Here is a 27,497-nt window from a genome sequence, read left to right on the forward strand (position 1 = left end):
CAAGGACACACACTCTCTCTCTCTCTCTCTCACACACACACTCTCTCTCTCTCTCTCCCCCCCTTGTTTTTGGCAGGATTTGTGCCTACTGTGCCCAGAAAAAAGTTTTTTCATCACACAACATACATAATTGCAAATTCATTCCTCTGTCCCTCCTCCACACTTAGCAGACAGACACACTCCAACATGTATGCAGTAAACAGAGACCTTATATCTGCAGCTGGTAAATGTAAAACCTCTAAAGAAATTAGGAAGGTTAAAAAAAATGGTTTTTAGTTAACTTTGTTGTAAATGTGCATTTGCTACCAAGGTTTCAATAGCCCAAGTTTGTCCGGTTTTTGGTTTCCTTTCAGAGAGCATAAAATTACTTCAAAACAATTATTATTTTCCCCTATAGTAATAATTAAAGAATCAACAGTGCTAGCAGGGGCAGGGGCTTTCTTTCATTGTGTGTGCATACAGCAGTGCCTAGCACAATCAGACGCCCTCCCTGATTGAGGCTTCTAAGTGCTTCTGGAACACAAGTATTAAATAATAAATTATAATAACTAAGTTCTCATGAGGCCTGTTCCAACACCTATTGAAGTCAACAGAAAGACTCCCAATAAATACTGCATATCAGGTCCATGCGCGACCCACTTTTTCAATCACCAGGACTCTTGCAAACTCTTGTAATCCCTGTGTGAGAATGTTGACAAAGCCTGTGTCATTTTTCTACTTGTTATATAACAGAAGCTTCACATAAGATGGTGGCGGGTTTTTTTTTAAAGTATTTTCTGTGGTATCTTTCACCCTTAATTACAGTCAAGAACTTTGTGGAATGAATATGAACTGTTTTTATGCAATTCAGGCTCTATTAATTTCTGTTTAATCATCATGGCTCTTTTCCAGAAAAATAAAACACAGCAGCTTGCTAAGTCATTCAGAAACAAGGAAGCTTAGCTGACTTGCTAGACATCACTGGTGAAGTTTTGCTGCTACATCAATGTTATTTTAGCAAAAATATTTCTCAGGTCTGATGGAATGTGCTGTAACAATAGCGGTTGTCTCTTGGACAACACAGTCCAACTGGATGTCTTTCCGCCACTCTCCAATCAAAAAGGATTGCGCCTACAGCTGGCATGGTCTAAAAGAAGAGTTAAACCATTACAGCATGGTCACAAACTTGCATTCATTCCAGGATGGCATTTCCTTTACTAAAAATATTATAATATCCTACAGCAATGGTCCTAGGCCACTCTGGCTTACAACTGTTTTCCAGCTGTGTTTACACTGTAAACTGCAGGAAACATAGCAATTCTTAAAGAACACCCTGGCTCCCTATTTGTTTTGAGTGCAATTCAAGGCGCTGATGCTGATTTGGGAATCTCTATGGTGGTTGGGCATAGGCATAGAAGTCAAGGTTAGCTGGGGATTCTTTTGTTGTCAGTCCTTAGACATGGATTTCTGAGGGCTAGTAATTGAAGGGGTCCTCAGTGGAAAGCAGTTGGATTGGGAATTTTTATGATGTCGGGTGTGCAGAGCCAGAGTCTCTGGTGGACATTCAGGCTTTGGTGTACAGTTCATATCTTTCCCTTGGCCTTATCCTATGAAGACAGCATGACTGTGACGGTCCTACATAGTTTAAAGTGGTCAAAAGGTGAGGTACACTATCTTTAAATAGCATAGAGCAGTACGACACTGGCCATCGCTGAACCCTCTGACCAAGTCACAGTCAAAATGGAGCCCTTTCAGGATATAAAGAGTTCACCAAACTGTCTACCCTTACCAGGGTCTTCAGCCTCATCTATGAGCCCTTTAAATCCAGTCCTTTGCTCAGTTCTCTAAAAAGGCCTTGTCCCATTCTCCTGACTTAGGCCACCTGGTCAGTGATGAGGGGAACCCAGACTTGTCCACTACTCTGGGTTCCAACCCAGGGACCCTACAAACAGCATCCACATACTGCTTCCTTGAATTAGTTGCTGTTGAATTCCTTGGATCTGGTCCCTTTACCTGAGGCTTAAAGTTCTCAGGTCCTCTGTCTCCCCCAGTCCAAGTCTAGTAAATGCACCCCATCAAGATCCTTTGGTCAGAGGGAAGCACTCCTCTTCATTCCCTCTGGCTCCAGCCTGGAACTGAGCTGCTAACCCCCGCAGCTCCTTTTATCTGAGCCTGCTGAGATCTGATTGGCTGCTTCCATGAGGCTCTCCAGGCAGGCCTAGAGGACTCACCTCCACTGCTCCTTTCTGGGGTGGGGTGTAGTAGAACTACAGAGCCTTCAAACATATACTAGGGAATAATCAACAGTTACACCGACTGGCCATCAATCCCAAAGCTTGTTATCAGCCTGAATCTCCTACACTGCACAGCAGTAAGAACTGAACCATCAGAGAGATGGTTCAATATGTTTTAAAATGCATATGAATCTGACACCATTAGTAACAGACAGAGTGAGTACTATAATTCCAAAAACTCCAATAACAAAAGGCTTACATGAGTCATAGTGGTTTACTTATCAGTTGCAAATATCCAACTATGAAATGCCTCCGCTGAGAAAGCTAAAATGAGAAATCACCAGGATTTCACCTGCTGTATAACTGGCAGAGGACAAATACCTAACTATATTTAAAGTGGTAAAGTACACACTATGACACCTTTATTTCCTATCCAAAGTTTAATTCTCTTGTTGTTGCTTCTGCCATTATTGGCTTGTTTTGGAAGGGGAGTGGAAAACCACTATACAGAAAACAGAGGAAAAACATGACCCATAAAGGTGAAACAATTACAGTTGGAGAAACTAAGATGTTAATCATGTGTTAGACATCAAGATTTACAGCACTCTGTTTCTTTCCCTCAAGCTAGATTCCTACAAATTGGGTACATGAAAATTAAATTGTGCTACAAGGTTTATATTGTCATTTTCAATAAACATACAACTGGCACAGATATGCTTAATCTAATCAATTATGTATTGTAGTAGGGAAGATGGGATTTCTACTGGCTTATAGATCATCAAGACCTGTATTTCTCCTCTCTATAAACAATCAAATGCTTTCTAGATGTTTTTAATTTTTGTGATTTATGGTATATTTCCCAGATATCATCATATTTGAATAAATGAATATTCAGAACAAACACTAACATTTTATTTGAGTTAATACGAAGATTTAATGAACCCTTATTTGAACTGGTGTCAGCTGGTGCAGTACATCTTGATATTGATCTCAGCAGCCATATGTCTTTAGAATCATTTGTATAGATATCATACGTGTGGTATGGGTGGAAGTGAAAAAGAAATCTGAGCTATTGACCATGAAAAGCAACGTAAGCAGCAATATTAGTGCAGATAACACATTGTGCAACTGGACTGAATTGGCATTAGTAAATTTTGCAGCTTTTTCCAAGCTGCCTCTATCCTCCAAATGTCAGAAGAGAAAACGTAGGTATCTATCTTGGGGCATTTTTAACACCCCATCTCCACAACAGCCAGATGCCATATGAGGAGGTCTTGCTTTTGCGGTTTTTCAGGGACTTTTGGGGCCTAATCCTGCTGCTTTTAATAAGGTAAAGCTCTCATCTTAATGACATCAGTGTGAGTTTGGCTGAGTAAGGGTTACAAGACTGGGTCCATTTTAACACTTGCTACTGGAAAATGAGGACTTTTATGGGGCTTGATGATCCAGATCTGTATTTGGAGCAAGGGGATATGCCTCAGGCAGCTAGATTATTCAGGGGAGTGCAAAAGAGTAAGGATATTATACTGCCCTTTTAAGAGGTTGTACAACAGTTCCTACAGCAGGGGGTGGGGAGTGGGCACCACATAGCTTCTTGAGTGTAAAGACTGCAGTTTACCTGTTTTCTAATAGGAGATACATGGATGCTCCTTGTATACATTCTCCTCCCTTGTCATGAACCTGTTCAGGGCTGGGTACAATCTGGCCTTGAATGAAATATAGTCTCTAGTCTAGCCATATGATCAAAGTGATAAGATTGAGGGTCAAGGGAAATACACTTTGAAATCTCTAAGGAAGTGAAACAGAGACCCCCCTATTAGAAATATTACATAGTATTTTTCATTATTCAACCAGTACAGTCATGTAAATTGTAGTGTGTTGTAGAACTGGTTGAAAGTTTTTAATGTAAGCATATTTTTGACAAATACTTTTTCAAGCAAAGTGATTCTCCCCCCCCATTTTGGGTGGAAAAAATGGCAATTGAAAAAAAACAAAACAATTCAGTAAAAATGTTCTGGCTTTCATAAAGATTTTTTACCTTTAGGAAAAAAAAACATCTAGTTTTGGTTTCAGCAAAAGTGAAATATTTTTACTAAAAATGCTTTTTGAAAACCAAATGTGTTTGGTTTTTATTCATTAAAAGAACCTGAAAAAATTGTAGAAATGTTTGGAAAAAAAATGAAATAATGAAAAACAATTCCTTCAGAAATAGATTGTAAAATGACAGTGTTCCAGTGTTTTGGGCCATTGCTACAGAAAACTGTAGTGATGTTTCATATGTGTGTACATTTTATAAAGGAATATCCAGTTCTCACTGAAATTTTGTAAAAATGACCTTCCTGATTATTTGAATGAAAAATGCTTCATAACCTGCTCAGATGATTAACCTAAAATAAGAACATTTTAGTGTATAGACTACAATCTTGTAAAACCAATAACAGAGGCTCTGCTTTTACTCATCTTACTTCTACAAATTAGACATTTACAAATATAAAATTATTCATGTTTCCTCCTTCTGTAATGTACCAGCATGATCTGAATAGATTTGCATCCAATAACCAAAATGTAAATATTTAATGAATGTTCATATATTTATCAAGCCATGAATAAGTTATAAAATAATTAGACCATTAATAATGTTGTAAGTTGCTGTTTTAAAAAAAATGGTGAAAATCATTTGACAAAAGTTGAATTTTTCAATACAATTTTAATTTCGAGATTGATTTTTAAATCTCTAATTTTTACTTTCTGTCTGAGCAGAAAGCTTTGTTTAGTTGTGTGCTGAAAATAAAACCACAAATGAAAGGCCTGCTTCATATTATTATTAAAAAAAAAAAAAGAATTATGCCTTTTCACCAGATTTCCTTACATCATACTCTGGAAGGAAGAAAACACAATATATATACACACTTTAATAATGAGTTGTTTGTACATACACCATCTAAAATACAAAACAGTAAGTGGCCTAAAGAAATATCTTGCTATTCAAAATAATTAGTGAGTATAAAAATAAATTAGGGGACCAATCCTGCTGTTCTTACACCCTCAAGTAAATGGGACTGTAACGCATGAGAAAAGTTCCATATTGCCAACACCAAGCATTCAAAAATCATGAGTCAGGTTCCCCAAAATCGTGAGGTCAGTCTAAAAACCATGATTTTTTTTTAAAAAAAGGAATAAATTTGGGACTGTCTTCATTTACCTTCCAATTTTTTAAGCTTGTAGGGCCCACTCGGGTCTCATTTTCAACCTTTTTTTGCACCCATAAGAGCTAGAAACTTGATTTTAAAAAAATGAAAGCTGAGATTTTCTGTATTCACATTACTGTAAGAGCTGAGGCTTTAAGAAATATACCAAGTAGCAAGAGAGCTGGCAACCCTGGAAGTTATCCATATGAACCCAGAGTGAGTAAGGGTTGCCCCCTGCAGGATTAAGTGCCATGACTGTGCATGGAGCCATGGCACCCTAGCAAAGAAAAAAGATTGACACATGTATTTTTTGTTCTGTTACGCTCAACACTGTACTGCTACTGAGCTTCTTGGGGGCACACAGAAAAGATAGGAGGAATGGCTCACTCCAAACAGCAAATTACAAAGCCAAATCCAACAAACAAAATCTAAAGGAAAGAAGAGGGTTGGAAACAGGTGAAAAGCCACAGGGCAGCATTCATGGTCATGCCAGTTGGTTTGTCTGTTATACATTAAAAGAGTTACCCTAGGAAGTGCTGCCTCATTTGTTGTTCATGTCATTTTGAAGATGCAGAGGATATTAAAGGGAGGAGGAAAAAAAAAACAGAAACAGACTTACCAGCATATTTTGTGTATTTTTTTCTTTGAACAGTGTTTAGGAAAAAACATGCTGCATTAAACTAATACTTGCTCAAGCTCTCATTGTACTTTTACTTCTTTTGGTTCCAGGTGGATTCTCTTTCCTTGTTCCTATTTTATTTTACAGACCCCTTTTCTCAAAGAATAAAGGGTTCAGGAAGAGGAGAAAAAGGACAGTTATAAATGCAAAGGAGAGCTGGAGAGTCTAGGTGATGTCAGTTTTTTCCTGTGCCACTGTTTGGTTGCTAAAAGCATAGCAAAAATGTGGGACGATATTTTACAGAATAAAGCCAGACAAATTCCAGCTGGCATCATTTAATCAGTCTTTCTACAGGCAGAAGGGAACATTTCCCCAAGACTGTATTTCATTTTCATGCATACATGTAAGTACCTGTCTAAGTCCCAACCAGAAGGAACTTGAGTATACTGGGGTTCACTGATTTCCTGTTACTGCAGTAAGATACTGCATCAAGATAATGATTTACAATGCAGATTACAAAACACTGATTTGCAGCAAATTACTGAATCCATGGCTAATGATCAGCCCCACAGGTTTCAGCCGAAGCCAAGTTGAATTAGAATTTATGTTTCACATAAGAAAACATTGCTTAATCTGTGGGCAGAAGATCTCTGAGACTTAACAAAAGAAAAAAAAATTTCTGGTGGTTTTACATGATAGTAGTCAGATTTCAATAGGTGGACTGGTTAAAGATTATCTTCAAGGTCATGACACATTAGCAGATAAATGTATTACCCATTCCTATTCTCACATACACCCTACATGTGAAGTCTTAAATATCCCTCTGCAGAATGCAACTAACATCCAAGAAGGCCAAAAAAAAAAAAAAAAAGGGGGGAGGTGGTAAATGGCATTCAGCCTTGACACCTGTAGCACTAAACCTCTGCTTCCCCCCCCCCCACCCCACTCCTGGAGACACTTCAATACCAGGTCAATCTGAAGGCAGATTTTTTTTAGACACAAGAAAGTGAAGCCAAATGGCAACAGCATTATTTGGATCCACAGAAATAATCATCATAACAAGCTGAAATCTCTCCTATATGAAAAAATAGCAAAGGCAAACCTCTATGGATTGAGTGACAGGACTTTTATTGGATTATTTGGAACAGAAACTGGAAATTGAGGGACTAAATTGACAGACCAAGCTCCAGACTAGTGTCATTACCATAGAGGACATTAAAGTTGGTACCCTGTATTTCACAAGGCATTGTAAGGAAAGGGACAATTCTATCAATAGCAACTGATACAACGATATCAATTTGGGCAATAGAACTATATCTATTTTAGGCAATAAATTCAAATCCTGTCAGTTAATTCATAGACAGAAATTAACTTGACTCAGAAATAAATTGTATTGCTGTTTACAAAAGGAGCAATAGGACTGGCAGGTTCTAGTAAGGGAGTGTTGAATCATCCCACTCCAACTGCTCTTGCCTGGTGGCATTCTGTTTGTCTCCCGCATTTCCAATTTCTTCTTCCTCCTCCTCTTCTTCACTTTCACCTGATTCATCACTGGTTGTATCTTCCTCCTCTTCTACCTCCTCCTCCTCACTCTCCTCTTCTACATGGTGAGGCTCTTCATATTTCTACATTATGTTAGAAAACGCAGAAGGAAAGGGACTTGTTCATTAATCTAGCTAGGGGAACATAAAGCAATTGAACCAATAGTTTAATACCTCCTGTAACACCCATGAAAATACATAATGTAGCTATATAATGGCTTGCTTCAGAAATTAATTGCTAATATATTGGGAAAGCGTGATTTACGTGGCTACCTGGTTACTAGAGATATATATAGATAGAGTAGAATAAAGTAGCAAGTAAATTCTAAAGCTTGAAGCTATTGTAACAAAAATGGAATATTTGTAAATGATTGTCCTTGTTTAGCAAAGCTACCCATAGTTAGCTCTTAACTTTTGCTCATGTGTCAGTTTCTCTAGACAGGTGTTCAATTTTGTTGCTGTTTTCTGAACCTCTGCCCTGGACTTCCCCTTGCCTTCAGTTTGTCAATATTTGGTACCAGCACATTTTAAAATGGACAAATTGCATTGTTGTGGGTGCTTCAAATTGCAAGAGTCTATGCTGGGCAGGAAGTGAGAGGGCAATGCTCCTCTCCCCCTTAAGCCAATTCTTCACGATCCCATCAAACAACAATCAGACGTAGGAGAACAAATAAAATAATAAATAATCAGAAGCATAATCATCACCATCTGTATTATAGCCATGCCTACAGGCCTCACCTTAGATCGGGGACCAATTGTGCTAGATGCTGTACATACACATAGTAAGAGACAGACCCTGCCCTGAAGAGTGATCACACAAACAAAGTAGCAATCTAAATAAATCCATCTTTAAAGTGTTTTTAAAAAACAGTAACTAAACAAGCTACCACCCAAAATGCTAACTCCTGGAAGTGCCATGGCAATCCAACTTTTTCGCATACCTCCATGGGGTTGACAGTAATGGTTAGAGCAGAATCATCCCAATCCATTTCATTTTCTTTACTTCCTTCATTTTCTGTAGAGCTGGGCTGATGAGAAGTCCGAATTCTGTAGATGCCCAAGGCTATGATGAAGACTAGTATGCTGACACAGATTATTATAACAATAGTAGCCACGCTTGGAACAACTGAAAAAAATAATGGAATAATTTCTCTACAGATTTGCCTAAACACCACTAAAAACATTCTTTCCTTCTGTTTTTTTCTTTTCTTATGCTGAGATTCTGCAATCTGCACATCACTGGTAATATTTCCAATAATTACATTCAGTGATCACAAATGGTAAGAACAATGCAGAACAACTCAATGTTAGACAGTTGTCTGTTGCTGCCAGAAGGTTAAACTGTCCTTCATCCATATTGTCCCTTTCTGCTAAGGGCAGCCAGCACGTCCCTTGGCCCGTGCCGCTTCCCACAGCCCCCATTGGCTTGGAGCGGCGAACCATGGCTAGTGAGAGCTGCGATCGACCGAACCTGCGGATGTGGCAGGTAAACAAACCTGTTCGGCCCACCAGGGGCTTTCCCTGAACAAGTGGCGGACCGGCTTTGAGAACTACTGTGCTAAGGGACAAATATTCCCAGGATTACAATTAGAGAATTAACTTCATTTGTGAAAATCACTGGTGTCTGGAATTCTGCCATTTGCCAGTTTTAAATTTTTCAACTTTCTGGTCTCTATTTAAAAAAAAACCAAAAAAACCTGGCCACACAATTTCCAATAGTGTATTTTTTAACTAAAGCACAACTCCTCAGGAAGACAGAGGGGGACAAATGTTACTTTCTTTTACACCTATGCAATGACTTCTTTTGGGTTGCCCAGGGTATAAGTGGGGATTCTATGTCTTCATTGATTGACTGAACTGAATCACAACAGAAACACTGACAACACCTTAAGTATTATGAGCAATCTCTGTATAGTTAATACCTGAGCCAGGAATGCTGTTTATGTTTTCTTCTGGGTGATGGATAGACTGGAGAAACGGTGGCTGTATTACCATGTGATTTACATGCTCCATAAAATTAGAGTTCGAGTTGTGTAGGATATTGACCTGGAACAAAAGAACAAGCAGCATGATACTACAAAGTGCTGTAAATTCCAATACCATGCCTTCTGGTGTCTGAAACTGGTCTGATGATGAACTTCACAGCAAAGATTATAGTATATTGATCTTAGTAGAAGATTCATGTTCATTTTGTAGGCACTGGAGACGAGATCAAATGTCTCCCAAGTCAGTTAACCTATCCTGCGTTATTTTATGGTTTAGCTGGGCCACTTTGTTATTGGTAGCTCTTGAACAGACTCAGAGAATAAAGAAGCTCTCTCTCTCTCACCTGTGTGAACCAGCTCTCTTTTTTCATCTTTCTATCATAAGTTAGATGCACTATTGGAGTCAATAAGAGTTTTATCATTGTATTTAACTGGAGCAGGTTTGGGCATTTGTAGAGCCCTTATTAATTTGATGGAATTTTCTAAAGTATTCTAGAGAACTGTCTTGAGGGCATTCTGTTCTCTGTCCTACTCTAAGTGCAAGCACAGCCTCTTGTTTGAATGTGATGCTATCTCTGTTCTACTCCAGGTTAAGTAACAAATGTGGAATGTTTCTTTGGGGCTCACTGAGCTCTTTTCTATTCTGCTTCTATGGGGAACGCTATGGCAAGTTGGGAGTCTTGCAGTGTGGGGAGTCACCCAGTTATTCAGTCTGCTCCCTGTATGTATATCTGCTGACATTAGTGACTGATACATTTTATTACTCTTGCTTCTGGTAGCAATATAGAGCCATGCCAGCTGTGGGAGAGTGGGCTGAATTCTATTTTGGCTCATGCATTAACGTAATTGTTAATTAAGTTGCAAAGGCATGGTCAAATTCAGTCTTCGTTTACACCTGTGCCACAACACTAAAGGTAATGGAGTTAGGCACACAAGAAACTCTAGAGAATCTGGCCTAGAAAATCTTTATGGAGATGATCAATGAGCCAGAAGGAACAAAGCTGGATTTTCAGAACCCAGATTACATTTATAGGACCAGCAACTAAACTCAACCTTTTTTCTTGTAAACCAAGACAAACTGTTCTGAAAATCATTGAAACCCCAACACAGAACTCTCCAATGACAGATTTAATGTCAATTTGCACAGTGCAACGGCATTTGAAAAATGTCCAGATGAAAACCCAAAGAATCATCAACATGGTGCTCAAGAAAATGTTTCACAAAAGTAAGTATTCATGGCAGTCCTGACTATGCAATGTAGCAGGTGTGCACTATGCTTGTGTTCTTCCTCCTTGCCCGAAAATGAGATCTGAGCCCAAGTTAACAATTTTCAAAACACTGAGTAAGATGAGCAATATATTCAAATATTGATTATATGTTTCATTTACCCGTGGCAAATAGCATCCTTTGTAATAAGTCCCCAGGTTTTAGAAAGGACAAAGATTTCTCACATGACAGCACATGTACATGAAAAATTCTATTTGTTTCCTCACAGAACTTACTTCTCTAAAGGTTCCTTCAAAGGAAGGAAGGAAGGAATGTAATTCATAGCACAACACAACTCTAACCCCTTCTTTTCTCATAGTCTATATAAATACCAATAATAGGCCAGGAGGAAAGCTGAGAAAGGAAAGCAAAAGGCAGAGCAGAGGTGACAGGAATTTGTTTTTTTCATAGCTCATGCATGCATTTTTAAAAATTTTAATTTACTATTTTATTTTTAAGGGCCTAATTATAGGATCTCTGGGCTTGGACCTCTATTACTTTGCAGTATGTCCAGTCATTTACACCAGTGCAAACTGGATATAAAATGATATCAATGCCAAAAAAGTCACTCTGCAACAGGGTGCACTCACCCTTTAAGGAAAACTACAGGCTCAACACAACATACTTCTACTTTTATCCCCAGAAAAAGAGAATTCTGGGAGAGGAAGCACCCAGATGGATTCTGGGAATTGTAAATTGGACAGAATATAAGAGGCAGCCTTTCCTCACTCAGTGTGAGAAATAGAGATGTGGAGTGAGGAAGGGAAGGTGGCAGGCATGCTGGGGAGATTCAGCAGAAGCTGGTGAAGCTAGCAATTTAGAAGGAGCTATGGAAGCAATCTAGAAGAGGTGGGTGGATAAAAAAGTGTAAAGAACCCAAGGGAGATGGAAGTTCTGTGACTTTTGTAAAGAGCCTTGGGGTGGACAGAAGTAGAGGATGGTACCCAAGGGTTGTGAAGTACACACAAGGAGGGGTGCTATTAGAAATAGCCAAGTCCCATCTGGAAAAATCAAGGGATTACCAGAGTGAAAGAAAAAGCTGTGGGCAAAGGGAACATACAGGGAATGGGGCACCAACTGATTGATAACTTATTGATTTGGGACCCACCACTGGAGCTTCCAGACAGTGAGAGCACTCCCTGGCTTCAGTTCCCTGCAACATGAGAAGGGAAGAATGGTAGACCCTCAAAGAAGGCCTGTGGCTCAAAAGGAGAGGCTGGATGAAGTGCTATTACATTCCAGAGAATGGAAAGATGGACAGAAAGGCTCATGACCCAGTAATGGGACTGCATGGAGCTTTTGTGTTGGTTTTTAATTTGAACTCCAGTTTGGGACTTCAGTTACCCCAGGAGATATGGAATCTTTCTGAGTTAGCTGGAGGACTTAATTTAATCATTGTACCTGCTTAGAGAGAAATTGAGGCACAGCTAGGAAAGGGAAACTGATGCAGTAACCACATTATAATAGGACACCTCTGACCACAAACACCAGTCCTGATTGCATTCCTCCCTCCCCTCAAAAGCCTACGTGAATAAATATGTCTTGTAGAGTGACCTACAGGGAAACAAATATGGGCTATTTCAGATGAAGGGTGGGTGTTAGTTGCAATTTAAGGCCCCTTGTGAAAAATAGCATGCGGGTAGTTCCCTTTCATGTATACCGAGTGGGCTCCAGCTCTTTAATCTCCACTGACCAACTTTAGCTCTGTTGTGCAGGAAGAAAGGCAGTGTGTCACGTAGGCAGTCCTCATACCATTCAAGATCAATGCCAATACTTTAATTTCCTTTCAGAAAGGAAGAGATATCTATTGCAAATCATAGCACAGAATTATCCTGTCCGCTAGCTTTGTCTCCAATTTGGTTGAAGGTGTAGCTCCAATGCTGACTGTATTGCAGTAATCTAATTTTGAGGTGATGTGGCCATGGATAACCACCACAAAGTCTGCCTCCCACCAATAAGGCCACATTCTCCTGACTAAGTTGAAAACTGACCTTCCTAGACATGTTATATGTTACATGTTTTGGGAGGAGTGGTAGATACGCTGGAGGGCAGGGATAGGATACAGAGGGACCTAGACAAATTGGAGGATTGGGCCAAAAGAAATCTGATGAGGTTCAATAAGGATAAGTGCAGGGTCCTGCACTTAGGACGGAAGAACCCAATGCACAGCTACAGACTAGGGACCGAATGGCTAGGCAGCAGTTCTGCAGAAAAGGACCTAGGGGTGACAGTGGACGAGAAGCTGGATATGAGTCAGCTGTGTGCCCTTGTTGCCAAGAAGGCCAATGGCATTTTGGGATGTATAAGTAGGGGCATAGCGAGCAGATCGAGGGACGTGATTGTCCCCCTCTATTCGACATTGGTGAGGCCTCATCTGGAGTACTGTGTCCAGTTTTGGGCCCCACACTACAAGAAGGATGTGGATAAATTGGAGAGAGTCCAGCGAAGGGCAACAAAAATGATTAGGGGTCTGGAACACATGACTTATGAGGAGAGGCTGAGGGAACTGGGATTGTTTAGTCTGCAGAAGAGAAGAATGAGGGGGGATTTGATAGCTGCTTTCAACTACCTGAGAGGTGGTTCCAGAGAGGATGGTTCTAGACTATTCTCAGTGGTGGAAGAGGACAGGACAAGGAGTAATGGTCTCAAGTTGCAGTGGGGGAGGTTTAGGTTGGATATTAAGGAAAACTTTTTCACTAGGAGGGTGGTGAAACACTGGAATGCGTTGCCTAGGGAGGTGGTGGAATCTCCTTCCTTAGAAGTTTTTAAGGTCAGGCCTGACAAAGCCCTGGCTGGGATGATTTAGTTGGGGATTGGTCCTGCTTTTGAGCAGGGGGTTGGACTAGATGACCTCCTGAGGTCCCTTCCAACCCTGATATTCTATGATTCTATGATTCTATATGGCTGTTTAGTAGCAGCTGGGGATCCAGTAGTTCCCCCAAATTCTATTTAAAAAAAGTAGGCATACAACATGAATAAGAAGGGCAGGTATAATCCTTGTTCTAACTTCCAACGGCTTCCCCCAACCTACCAATAGCAAATCAGTTAGCTAGCTGTTACCCATTCTCCTTTGCCAGAGGGTGCAACAGTCAAGAGCTGCTGCTGTTCTTAACTGAGAGCAGGGAGTGGCATAGAAATGCTTAAAGAGAAGTGTTGAAGCAGTTCAGTGTCTGAGAAAAGCACTTGCGAAGCTTTTGAGAAGAGGTGAAGCTGTAAACTCAGCCAGACTTGATAAAAGAGAAAAAAACCACAACAGAATATAAGCACAGCAGCAGTCCGAATTCGCCACATTTTCTAAATGCAGGATTTCATAAGAGCTTAAAAATTAAAAGGAAACTATGCCAATTGTGCCATGAGCTGAAAGAAATGAAGTTCTTCGTGGCATTACAACAGCCATACAAAGGAGACACTGGAGAACCATGTATGTGATTGATTAGATGAACATATGGGAGCATCCTGCGGCATATTTTGCCATAGAAACCCACTGTCAGGCTAAACAGGCATTCAGAATTCCAATAGAGAGGACGCATTCCATAGACATAAGGAAGAGAATGGGACAGTCATCCCAGGAAATGGGAGATAAGTGGTGAGCAGAAATGATTTCAAGTATACAGCACTTGTGGAATTACTCCCAGCAGCTGTTGCCCCACTCAGTTTGGTTGACTGTGGAGCAGACAATCAGTCACCAGCTGAACAGCTCACTTGTGTGAATGTAGTGCCTCTAGGTCTGGTTTTAGTATGCAGCCTCCAACTCTGTAGCTGAAATTTTTGCTAGCCATTTTGAATCCATTTCAGTTGGAGGCACAATTTGTTCCATTTCTACATTTAACAGATTTATGGGTGCAAAAGCAGGAGCAAGTGTTTGTAGGTGAAAAAATATGTGCTCAAAAGTGGAGTGAATTATTTTTTAAAGTATTGACCTTTCCCATAGTACTGACTATTTAACCTATTTTATAGGTGTAATTTGAGATCCTAATGCGGGAAAACAAAAATGGAAATACCCAGCCCTGAAACAGCTGTGAATTACATCTATAACTGTCAAATAAAGGTGTATCTTTCAAAGTGCATGAAGTCAAAATCCAAAGGTTCAAAAAATATGCATTTTAGAAGGGAAAAGGATCAAATAGAGTGACCTGGCCCAATGCAACTGCTAGTGTAATTCATATTATCTCTATTAAAACAGATAGTTATTAAATGCAATATTTTTGTTGGCAGGATTGGACTTTTTCTGTGAAATTTCATTCCAAGGAATACTGCCTCCATTTGTAGTAGATAAACTTGGATATACACGTAAGCAGAACCTTTTCTACAATGCTATTAATCCAATTCCAGTTCTTAATGAACAGGTGGCCATCTATGTTATAAGTTGCCATATCAGATTGGACCGGAATTGCATCTGGTTTTATATCCTGACTCTAGCAATCTCTAATACCGGATTAGACCATGTAAAAAAGCACCACCACAACTGGCACCCAGGTTCAGACGAAAGAGGATTACATCAGCATGGAAACTGAGCAAAACTGCCCCTCTCACTTGTGAAAGGTTGACTTGAGCCCCATTACTGGGATAGAGTAAGGAGGCTTACACCACCACGCTTGTTTTGTGCCTCCACAGAGAACTTAAGCCCTGGGATATCAATCTGGCATATTATATCAGCATGCAGTTCACTTTAAAGAAAAAAATTGTTAACTAGAACAGGTGCTAGCGGTGTTGAGTGAGGTCTTTGAAGTAATGCCGCATACAAGAATGAAAAGGGCTCTTTCGTGCTGGAACAGCACGCTGGTTACTAGGCAGAGCTCGCTTGCCTGTGATTTGTGGAGACACCTGCAGTATCTCACATCGCTGTGCATAGGAAGCAATAGTGTTCTGCCTCATTTGCTGGAGACAAAAATATGTGGACTCTCTGCTTTATATGCAGTTATTTAATTGTGACTATGTGTGAGCAGCAAATGCTGTAGAACAGAGTGTTGATCCTGAGGTTGAAAGATGCAGTACATCTGATGCGTTAGACTATGAAAGTGAAGATCCTCTATAAAAAACTGAATTGAACCCTATCCTCATACTGACTTAGGAGGTGCAACTTAATCTGGAATGATTTTCTACTGATGAAGAATACATCATTTCACTTACCGCAAGTCGGTAACACTTGGTGGCACACAAAAAAGCAGCACTGACAAAAAAGAAACCGTACGTGAAGTTGGAAAGCAATGAGCTTGCAGCATGGTGCTTTCAAGCCGCAGTATAATAGCTGGGACATAGGTTGGAGCTTGAATGTGGGAGGCAGTTCATGGAAAAATATTCATGGTAAATAGGCCCAATGTTAGATGGGGTGGATCTGAGTTACTACAGAGAATTCTTTCCTGGGTATCTGGCTGGTGAATCTTGCCCATATGCTCAGGGTTCAGCTGATCGCCATATTTGGCATCAGGAAGGAATTTTCCTCCAGAGCAGATTGGAAGAGGCCCTGGGGTTTTTTCGCCTTCCTCTGTAGCATGGGTCACAGGTCACTTGCTGGAGGATTCTCTGCACCTTGAAGTCTTTAAAACCATGATTTGAGGACTTCAATAAGCTCAGACATAGGTGAGAAGTTTATTGCAGGAGTGGGTGGGTGAGATTCTGTGGCCTGCATGGTGCAGGTCAGTCTAGATGATCATAATGGTCCCTTCTGACCTTAATATCTATGAAAAGGTAAGGATGACCTACACCTCTACTATGCATGGGAAGATTGTGGTTTTGTATATTATGTGATACAGCATGGCCAGAGGGCAACAGGAGAGTACTAAAAGGGAGCCTTATTCCTTGTAGAGGGAAGAAAGTTTGCAAGAGACTAATTAAAGCATCTGAAGCCAGTCGCATGATAAAAAATCCCTGCTTCAATCAGACCAGGAGGAGTTGGAGCAGAGAGCAGTTTGGAGAAGTGCCATGGCCGGCTAGAAGACCAAGACCCTAGGTAAAGAGACACCCGGCTTGTGGGGGAGGGGAGAGGAGAGAGGGAGGGGGCGGGAGCAGGAAGCCCCACAAGCTGAAGAGCAGGAGAAGGAAGTAGCCCAGGGGAAGGAAGCACTAGTTCAAGTGGTTTACCACTATCCCTAGGGCCCCTGGGTTGGGACCTGGAGTAGAGGGTGGGCCCGGGTCCCTCCCTCTCCACTACCCTTCTCTGGGTTACTAGTGGGACAGTAGATACCCTAGTTTAGGGGCAGGAAACTGCCCTGAACCACTGCCCCACTCCCCAAGCAGAGGAAGTGTGGGACCCATCATAATTGTACTGGCAATTTGCCACAATTAGCATCAAGTGAGAGTTCATCTTGTCGTTACATACCACTGAGTAGGCTAGGCAGAGCAACATCCATTCAGTATTCCCAGCTAGAGATGCCATACAAAATGAAAGTGACCTATGACATATGTAGAAGTTTTCCTCTCATAAGTTATTACTACTCTTTCATTATAGCACCCAAAATGTGGTAGGTACTGTACAAACACAGGAACACTCAATCCCTGCCCTGAAGGATGAGGGAAGAAATGTAGTTCATCAATAACAGAGGGAAAGTTTTGGTAACAATGCATCTTTTCATTACTCACCTCCAAGTTAAAGTCATTACTGGTGTATCGGCCATTCAGCTCTGAGCACTTGATCCTGAACTTTCTATCAAAGATGTTGAAAGTGTGCCAATTGCGATATCGAACCTGTCGAAGCACCAGTTCATAGTTTCTCATTGTGTCCACACCTGAATCAGTAACACAACATGAAAAAATACCAAAAGATGCGTAAGAGGCAAGCATTGTAGAAACCTTTGTGTTTACTACAAGAGTACTGAACAGGGAAATCACATGTTCTAAATAATAAAATAAAGTGGATAGAACAATCTGAATTTGTCAAAGATTCCAGTTCATATCAAGTGAAGTAAGCAATGTTAGGACTTCAGGAACTGTAACAAAAAAAACCCCTTATTTTCATACTAGAGAAAAAAATATACAGATGTGGCACTAATAATTTAGTAACTTCAAAAATTACAGTGTGGTCTTCAGTGGGTCAGGAATTGATCAGCACTTGTGTGAGAGCACCAAGGAATCCTCTCACTGACATATGCCATAAGGGCTTGTCAAAGGGAGAATATGTTCTGTGTCCCCATATGCTCCTGGGGGTTCACTTCACCACATAGGGGTATAAAAGGTGGGGCTATGGACATGCTGAGTTCTACAGGATGAACCAGTTACCTGGTGGAGCAGGCTTTCATCCGGGAGCTGAGGTGGAATTGTGCTTTTTTGAGGCACAATCCCTTATTCAGCTTCCTCTGGATAGTGTGATTCAGGTCTGCTCTGTCCCTAACACAGAGTGGTACCTTAAAGGCAAAAACCTGGCCCTTTCCTTTTAAGAATGTAATTAAAATGTAAATGACTCATTAGCATACCATAGATAGAATACCCTGCTGTGGAGTTGGTGGCATCTAGATGTTTTCCTTGGTGCTCCTTACGATCCAGTTCTAAACACTCCTGTCTGGGATCTAGTTCCACACCAATGACCAAAATGTCACAGAAATCCAGGTTGTGAACCATTTCCTCTAACACAACTGGCTTATGGACTGTAAACACAGGGAATAGACCATACAGAAATAAGAAACAAAATCAGAGAAAAAACAGTCATAAAACAGATTTATACTTTAACATGGTTTGTACAGTGCTGTCAGCTTCCAAAGGGAATTGCTGAATAGTTCTAAGCATGTATTAAACATTGACTATAGCATGCAAGTCAAAAGCAAGAAATCTCCAGTACTCAGATGTGACTATGAGGGAGGCATATCAGTACTTAGATGAATCCAAAATATAGCAAACCATAATAAAAAGTACTCAAGAATATGTGAGAAATATAACATTGAAACATGATTTTGGAAGTAACTTCACAGCTTAACAATTTCGCTTTTCAATACTGTATTGACATCAGCCTGGTACTACTTCATTCAGTACATTACTACATGTGCCAAGGAGCTGTGAACATAAGTCTTTCTTTCTGTGATTGCACGATTCTCTCAATTCTTCTATGGCCCATAAAGAATTTTGTATTAGAGAGGATGCTATACTAATCTATCCAAGAACTAGCAGTCATAAACTGGAATATCAAATGATCACGCGTTTTCCAAGCTCAAAGTAATTGAGTTGTAAACTGACTGTTCTTCAGTGAGTAGTATAAAATCTATCCTGTCTCAGAAGAGAGTTAGATGCATATTTAATATTTTAATTCTCTGGTCTACTTGGCACAAAGTGGCTGGAACACTGGCTTAACTGGCTCCCTGCGGACAACCTTTGCATAATATAAATCTCTGGAATCACAGCAACTGTCAACTCTCCTTAGGGTCCCAATTTAGAGGCCACTCCCAGGAGGAAGGGATTAAAGTCAGAACCACCCTATTCCCTGGCAATCTTCAGCTGCTGGAATAGCCCATGAGGGCTGTGGATTGCTGGGCACAGCCTTAACTGTTTTGCCTGAGATGCATCCAGCCCCCAGTCAGCTGCAGAACTGGGGGGTGGAGCAGAAAGACAGATAGCAGAGTTACCTTTGCCCCAACTCCCTCAGCTGTGCCAAGTGTATCTCTGCTGCAGCTGGGGATCTAGCTTTACAGAGTCTGTGAGGCAACTTTTCTAAAATCAGTGAAAAACTTCCTTAAATTAGCAAGAATTCACAGGTTTCATAGTGGTAGCCATGTTAATCTGTATCAGCAAAAACAACGAGGAGGCCTTGTGGCACCTTAGAGACTAACAAATTTATTTGGGCATAAGCTTTTGTGGGCTAGAACGCAGAAAGCTTATGCCCAAATAAATTTGCTACTCTCTAAGGTGCCACAAGGACTCCTCGTTGTTTTTTCAAGAATTCAGTTACCTTTGCTCTTTGATCCATGGATGAAAGTGTCCAAATGCAAGAATGATTCAAACCACAAAACATGGTACTTATAATTCAATATTTTTTGCAAAACCAGAATCTTTTCCAATAAGAGTTGCAACAATTTAACAGATACTTTATCCAACCATTTTTTTTTACTACTGTTAATAGATAATGGTATGAGGTAACATTTTCAAAAATGCCTAAGTGATTTGGGGACCTAAATCAATTGGACCTAGATTCCTGAGTCACTTATGGACAGGGTGCATTAAAACTGAGGAGTTTTTAAAAAATTAAATCTGATTTTTTTATTTAAATTAAAAGCAGGATTATTTTAAAAATATTTAAAAATTAAATTTGAAGTTGACAACCTATATTAATCCCTACATTTAATATATTAAAATTTAAATTAAATACAAAAAATAATAAGCAGTAAATGTTTGCTCACAAGTTCCAAAGAAAGTCAAACCACTGAACTGGTCAAAGCCACTGACTGAACACCTGAAATCAGAGTTTGCTGAAATATTAAACAAGCTTTTGACAGCAGTAGCCTCTTCTACATGTGCAGAGAGAATATTTTCTTCATTTTAGTTTATTCAACTAGTTCCATGCAATGACTAGTTCATTCAAAGTTAAGAAACCCACTGGAAGCTGAAAAAACAGGGAAGCTTGTTTTCCTCTTCCAATCTATGAAGAGCAATTTAGTGGGAGAGAATGAGATCTACTAGTTCTAAAATATTGAAGGACATGGTAATCCATTTACTAATGACAGATAATACTTCATTTGTTTAACACATCAGTTTTAAATGCAAAATGTCTCGATAAATAATTTTTTTCCTTACTTATCTAGCACATTCAAGATAGTATAAGAACAATATTTTTTAAAACCATTGAATTGGATTTGAATTTCCATCCATATACAGATGGACAGAAATTACAAGTTAAAATGAAGCATCTAATCTAGTAAAAATGTAAGATATATTACTCAAATAAATGTGTATCAATATAGTGCATCCTCCTGATTATTATGAAGCACAATGTTTCATTAATGTTGCAAATCAAAAATTCTATTGGTTACCCATCAGTGTGGATCAATCTTCCCTTAGCAAAATAACTAAAAAGTACAAATGCAAAACACAATTAAAATCAATTACTTAAAACAAGGTTTTCTGCTTGTTGATTTAAATTACAATTAAAACTGGTGATTTAAATTGCTTTGATTTAAATCAGGGGTCTCAAACGCAAATGACCACGAGGGCCACATCACTGACACCCCACTCTCGCTGCCCCCCACCCTGCCTCTTCCATGAGGCCCCACCCCTGTCCCACCTCTTCCCACCCCTTCCCTGCCCCCATTCCAACCCCTTCCCCAAAGTCCCCACCCCATCTCCGCCCCCTCCCTGCCCCCAGGGGGTGCAGGAGGGGTGCGGGGTGTGGCAGGGCGCTCAGGGCCGTTAGGGTGCAGGAGGGGTTCGGGGTGCAGGGTCTGGGGTGGCAGCAGTGCGCACTGGGGCCAGGGCAGGCTCCCTGCCTGCCTACCCTGGCCCTTGCGCCGCTCTGCTCCAGGAAGCAGCCGGAACCATGTCCCTGTGGCCCCGGGGGGGGGGGGGGGGGGGCGGCGAGGGCACAGGGCTCTGAGAGCCCGAAGCTCCCTGTTCCCGGCCAATGGGAGATGTGTGTGCGGGGGCAGTGCCTGACAGCCATGGCAACGCACGGAGCCCTCTGCCTCTCCCCTGGGCCACAGGGATGTTGTGCTGGCCGCTTCAGGGAGCGGTGCGGGGCTCGCAGGTCAATCCCGTGGGCCGGATCCGGCCTGCAGGCTGTAATTTGCCCACCCCTGGCCTGGAGGTAGGCTGGGGGCGGGCTGCAGGAAATAGCTCCGCGGGCCGTGTGTTTGAGACCCCTGATTTAAATCAATCTGTCCTGTTTAGGACTAGATTTTTAATGGTATTTTGGTGCCTAAAGATGCAAATACATGCCTAGTGGGATTTTCAAAAGCATCTAGGCACTTAACTCCCAATGGGAGTTAGGCACTGAAGTACTTTTGAAAATCCCTTTGATCACCTAAATACATTTAAAAATCCGGCACTTAGGCATTTTTACTCATAATGCACAGGGATCGGAATGAAATCTCAGAGGCCCTAACATGCAAAGTGACTGATCACCTCTTCTGAACAGGTATCCTTTTACATATTACATTGCATGCAGTGACTGTAGCTCACAAAAGCTTATGCTCAAATAAATTGGTTAGTCTCTAAGGTGCCACAAGTACTCCTTTTCTTTTCACTACGATCTAGAATACTTTCTGGCCTTTGGAGGGCAGATATAGTTTAAGGCAACCGATAATTAGGATTGTTACAGAAAGAAGCTTTAGAGAATCAGTGCCCCTATATATCATTACCAATTTCAGCTTTTCTGAGAGATGTAGAAATAGTTGCCTATTATTCTGGTCTGAGAAATGTAGCTGAGGAGGATTCCTAAGACAGCTGGTTAATGGCTTTTTAATTAAACTTCGTAACAGCAGCCAAAAGGAAGACTTTTTTTAAGAAATTTTTGGTGATGCCTTATTAATATTTCCTAGTGTTTGCCTACCACTGAAAGAGTCAGGATATTTCACGTTAACTCTGTTGAGCACTTCTAATAAGAAGTAGGCTCTTCAAAAGCACAATGTAAAAAAAAATTAAATGGTTTAGAGAAACTGTACTTAATGAACATACACACAGTAGGCCTGTAAACTTGTGCCTGAGGATCTGCCCGTTTGTTTCAAAAATTGTTTGAAATACACAGTAAAATAGTCTAAATCCAAGACTGTGAGCTCTCTGGAGCAGAGATTGTCTGTGTTATTTCTGTGTACTGTATCTTGTAAATAAGGCCTTAACTCCAGCTTGGGGCAAATGTGGAAAACAAATACACAAACCTCCATCATTTTCTTTAAAGTCCACAGAATGTTCCACTTTGGTGACTGTGCTGACAATTCTGATATCTGGTAACAGAGTCACTCCTCTTTCACTTTCAAATTGCGTAGCTGGTCTAGCAAAGTGGTCCATTCCACTTATTGTGATCTTGGGCTCATTGGCCTGAAACACCATTACATAGGCTTCTATATCTGGGATGTTAATGCAGACATCTTCACCAAAACACCTGAAAAATATATTTCTTTAATTGTATGGAATAGTTGTCAGGTGAAATTCCTCCCTTGCTAGAGGCATGCAGTATAAAGCAAGCAAGCATGGCTACTTCACCCACTCTTTCTGTGCATGTTTCTGACTTTGCTTTCTTTTGCCCAATGCCCAACTAGTTAATTTTTGTGCTTATTTCTCCATGTTATTTAAGCTGTCTTTGCCCCCAGATAAGTCCATTTCATACTGTGATCCGCCAGTACATATGCACATCTTTCTGTACTCTGCCATCTGTAAAAGTTAGCAATGGTACGAACAGTTCTGGGTTGCAAAGTTCACGTGGGCCTATATACAAATGTTCACAATTACTGGAATTACCTTTGAGTAGTTTAACACTTCAGTGGCAAGTGCAATCATTAGTAAGGTCAGTAGGCAAGAAACATTTAGACACTTAATTAACATTTAACAAAAGAGTCAATGGTTAAAAAATAAAGTTAATTAGATAACTAATCATTGTAAGCTTAACATAAGGGACCTATAATAACCATACAGCTAAGGGTAGCCTAGAATTCCTCCTAACTTGTAAGGGGTTAAGAAGCTCAAATAACCTGGTTGGCACCTGACCAAGAGGACCAATGGGGAAAGAAGATACTTTCAAATCGGGGGGGGTGGCACGCGCAGAACGCTTTGTTGTGTGTGTTCTGTTGGGAAGCAGAGAAGCATCAGGTCAGAAAACTCCTTCTCCTATAAACCATCCTAAAAGTCTCTCATATTACAAAAATTGAGAGTAAAAGCCAGGCAAGGCATGTTAGATTATCTTTTGTTTTGCTTGTGAATTTTTCCTTTACTGGAGGGAGGTTTATTCCTGTGTTTTTGTACCTTTGAAACTATGCCTAGAGGAAGTTCTGCTGTGTGTTTGAATCTTTTGTTACTCTGTAAAGTTATTTTCCATCCTGATTTTATAGAGGTGATTTTTACCTTTCTTTTAAGAACCCAACTGATTTCTCTATTGTCTTAAGACCCAGGCGTTTGGATCTGTGATCAGTTTGTAACCAATTGGTTAGGATATTATTCTCAAGCCTCCCCAGGAAAGGGGGTGTAAGGGCTTTGGGGAATAGTAACTCCAAGTGGTCCTTTCCCTGATCATCACTTGGTGGTGGCAGTGTACTCTCCAAGGGTAAAGAATTTGTGCCTTGGGGAAGTTTTAACCTAAGATAATAGAAATAAGCTTAGGGGGTCTTTCATGCAGGTCCCCACATCTGTACCCTAGAGTTCAGAGTGGGGAGGGAACCCTGACAGGACCAAATTGATATAACATATGTGGCAAAATACCTTGTTTGCCTCAGTCCTTTTTAGCCTTGGAGACTCAAGTTTAGGGCAAGACAAATCCCTATAGGTTGCACAGGGCCCTGCTACTCCTCTCCTGTGTCAGTCCCTTGTGCTTGTTTTCCTTCCCTTCTGGGGAGCAAGTGCAGCCTCCCTACTGGGAAGGTTTGGTGTCTTGCTGCAAACAGCCTACTAGCAGTTTCCCTACTCCCTCAGTCTCCTCCTCCTGCTACCCAGCAGAGGGTTTAAAAAGGTCCCAAGTAGATGGAGTCAGCTGAAGCTAATTGGTTCCCTAGCAACCCCTTTTCCAGCTGAACCCTATTGCCCAGTGGCTATCTCTCCTCAGTGGATAGGGAGGGGCCTTTTAATCCCCTGGGACTAATTACTACCCCCTTTTGTATCTTTGTCCTGGGTTTACCACACATAGTTGTCTTGTTAAATGTGAATCAAGAACCTAACTATCCACTTAAATGGAATGCATCATGGGCTCAGTGCTGCTCTTCCTGGACACCAACAACTCCAACTGAAGTCTGTGTGTACAAGGAATGGAAGACTGTTCCTTTACCATGGAGGAATGTTATCATTGTTGTTTACGCTATTCTGTGATAGTTGTATGATAATAGTAGGACACAGTAATTTCTACTTTGTCCAAGATGCCACAATTTTGCAGTGATTGTGGCCCTATCACAATATAGGCAAAGGCTATTTCTAGCAGAGAGGCATTGTTCCTGTAGATGTACCCTCTTGTCATTATAAAAGGCCTGATTTAAAAGTTATGGCTATAAGTATGTCAGAAGAAAGCTTAAGCAATTGGTCAAATGGGAATAATACTGACCTTCTACTGATATATAACATACACACAGACACTTCAATATAGACCAAATGCTTCACAAATGGTACACAACTAAATTACATTTACAAGAAAGACACCATAAAAGCAAAACATAAGAAACCCACAAAGTAATTCAGTATAAAAGCAAATGCAGCTCATGCCTTATGCTTGATAGTGTAAAGGTATAGTTTATCATATATTTTAAATCAAATTCTATTTTTACATTTCCAAAGAAAAAATAATGTATTTAAAAATATAACTGATCTAATCAGTTTAACTGAATGTAACTTACTGGACTTTAGACGAGACTTTAAGACGCCGTACGCCCGCGGTAGGGAACTGTCTAGAGTTGATATATGAGACCTTTTGGAGAGCTTGATTTATATTCTCAATATCATCTCCTTCTATGACAAGGACTGACTGGGAAGGGTTGAAGTGATACTGGGGAAAATGCATATAATTAGTATTTAGGGTAACAGATGGATAACACACTTCTAAGGAATTATTTAGAGAGACTGGCTAAAATCTAATAATTTAAGAAACAAATGCTGTGAGTAGTCAATATTAGTTAAGTACATATATAGCTTTTAGGAACAAGTACCCACCAGATGCTCATCTATCACACATTTTAGAAATTGTTATTGCTATAGTTAACCGTATAGTAAATGAGGAGCTAGTCGAACTACTGTGAATCTACACTATTTACTCAGCTGCTCATATTTTTGAAATGCGACTTTTCATAAATGCATCATATTATTATTATTATTACAGGATATGCTAGGGAAAAATTATTGCTAGTAGAAAATCATTGACTTTAATAAGAGTTATACATGAAGAAAATTTGTCCTGCCTTGTTTTTACTGCCTCTGTGTATTTTTATGCCAGTCCATCTTTGAGATATTTTTCCACATGAGTGAACAAAGCAATTAAACTTTCCTTACCACAACCCCAGGAATGACAGTCACAACCAAGGGTATTCTCCTCCCTCTATCTCATGATCACTGGAGGGATCACTATGTAAACTGGGGCTTCCTCCTGCATAAAACCCGCTGCTCATTTGAACGGATAAGTCTTATTAGAGAATCATCAGTTGTCTTTGTAGCTGTGCTAACCTTTCCAAAGCTCATAAGACTGAAAACAAAAATGTAGCAGCCCGCTGAGAGAGGCCAGCCCATCTATGTGAACTGTAAATGCTGATTGGTTTTATCACCACCAAGACCGTGAGGCTTTTCCACAGTAGTGACACTGCAGGGGTGTGATTTCTAAAGCACACTAATGCATTACACATGTAGCTCCCACTCACGTGCACTAAATCTTCCTGACTGCGCTTTAATGTCATGCTGTGTGAAACAGCACGATGGTAAAGCACACTAGACAACCTGTTATGTGCAGCAGCAGGGTCTACACGGACCAATTAATGTGTTACACATCAGTGCACTGTGGAAATCACACCCCACTATGTAGACAAGCCCTAATTCTGAGCTTCATTTACAGACAAATAAGTTTGTTTTCTACCTTTGTTAGTTTGGTGTAGGTGTGTGAGAGAGTGAGAGTTTGTTGTTAATTTCCTTCTGAAAGATGTCTGTTAATCAGGTCAGTGAGCCATCTGTGCTGCACAGAAAACCAGATCAACCTTCTGAGTTTACATCCTCCCACTTAGGCTCCATAAAATGTAAGGAAACTAATACCAAACGCACTTTCATTCCATGCAGTCATTTCCTGAGGCTGACTGTTGATTATGGGAACATATTTTATAGTTCATGTCACACAAACGTCTACATTTTAAAAGAAAAAGGTTTAAAAGATGAAGATTAAATAGAATGTGCGCATGAGAGAGGCAGGGCAAGCTTCGAGCTGAGTAGGACAGGGAGACGTAGGTTCAAGCCTTGTGAATACACATCATGAAAAATTTAAGAGATTTTCTGCAGAAGAATGTACTAAGACTACACATGATCATGCATATCACTCTTTTTACCTGTAGACTAGCAACAGCAAAGAATGACATTAGCAAGGGGTGACTCAAGCTAGCTAGTTAACTTAATGTCTCAGGTGCAAGAGTTCTGGAATGCCGCCAAAGGGAGTGGAAGAAAATCCTAGCCCTAGTCTACACTACAGAGTTAGGTCAACATAAGGCAGCGTTGACTATGGAGTTGCTTACACTACAATATTCCTCCCGCCACTTTAACTCCCGCCCGCTATGCCAATCTAATAAATATGCGTTAACCTAAGTGGCCACCATGAGGTGTCCCACAATGCCCTACCATGTTTGCTCTAGTCACCATTTGAACTCTGCTGCCCTGTGGCCAGATACACGGGTGCACGCCCCTCCCCTTTTAAGGCCCGGGGAATTTTTGAAATTGCTCTTTCTATTTACTTGGTGTGGAAAGCGAATATAACTGCCCAGCTGACCATGCTGGCTCCATGCAGCACTGCAGGTGCTGGATCTCCTGGGTGCAGGCATAGCTCTGATCCAGCCATAGGAACATTGACATCTATGGCCAGATCGCTCGGGGCATGGAGGAGAAGGGCTACAATA

The 27,497-nt window shown here is 40.6% G+C and overlaps 1 protein-coding gene across 2 annotated transcripts in view; it reads right to left on the reverse strand.

Annotated features, from left to right (window-relative positions):
• Positions 1-7,127: 7,127 nt before the first annotated feature.
• CLSTN2 (calsyntenin 2) overlaps positions 7,128-27,497 on the reverse strand; it is a 694,230-nt gene continuing 673,860 nt past the window's right edge. For both annotated transcript variants that reach the window (XM_048863731.2, XM_075132232.1), the window contains 7 exons: positions 25,254-25,402; positions 22,602-22,825; positions 18,222-18,392; positions 17,392-17,537; positions 9,484-9,607; positions 8,503-8,687; positions 7,128-7,645 (listed from right to left, as the gene is read on the reverse strand). In XM_048863731.2, the coding sequence (XP_048719688.2) occupies positions 7,451-7,645; positions 8,503-8,687; positions 9,484-9,607; positions 17,392-17,537; positions 18,222-18,392; positions 22,602-22,825; positions 25,254-25,402 (1,194 nt within the window). In that variant the 3' untranslated portion in view covers positions 7,128-7,450. The remainder of the gene's footprint in view (positions 7,646-8,502; positions 8,688-9,483; positions 9,608-17,391; positions 17,538-18,221; positions 18,393-22,601; positions 22,826-25,253; positions 25,403-27,497) is intronic.

The sequence above is a fragment of the Caretta caretta genome, chromosome 9, assembly GCF_965140235.1.
Source record: "Caretta caretta isolate rCarCar2 chromosome 9, rCarCar1.hap1, whole genome shotgun sequence".
In the NCBI taxonomy this organism is placed as follows: Eukaryota; Metazoa; Chordata; order Testudines; family Cheloniidae; genus Caretta; species Caretta caretta.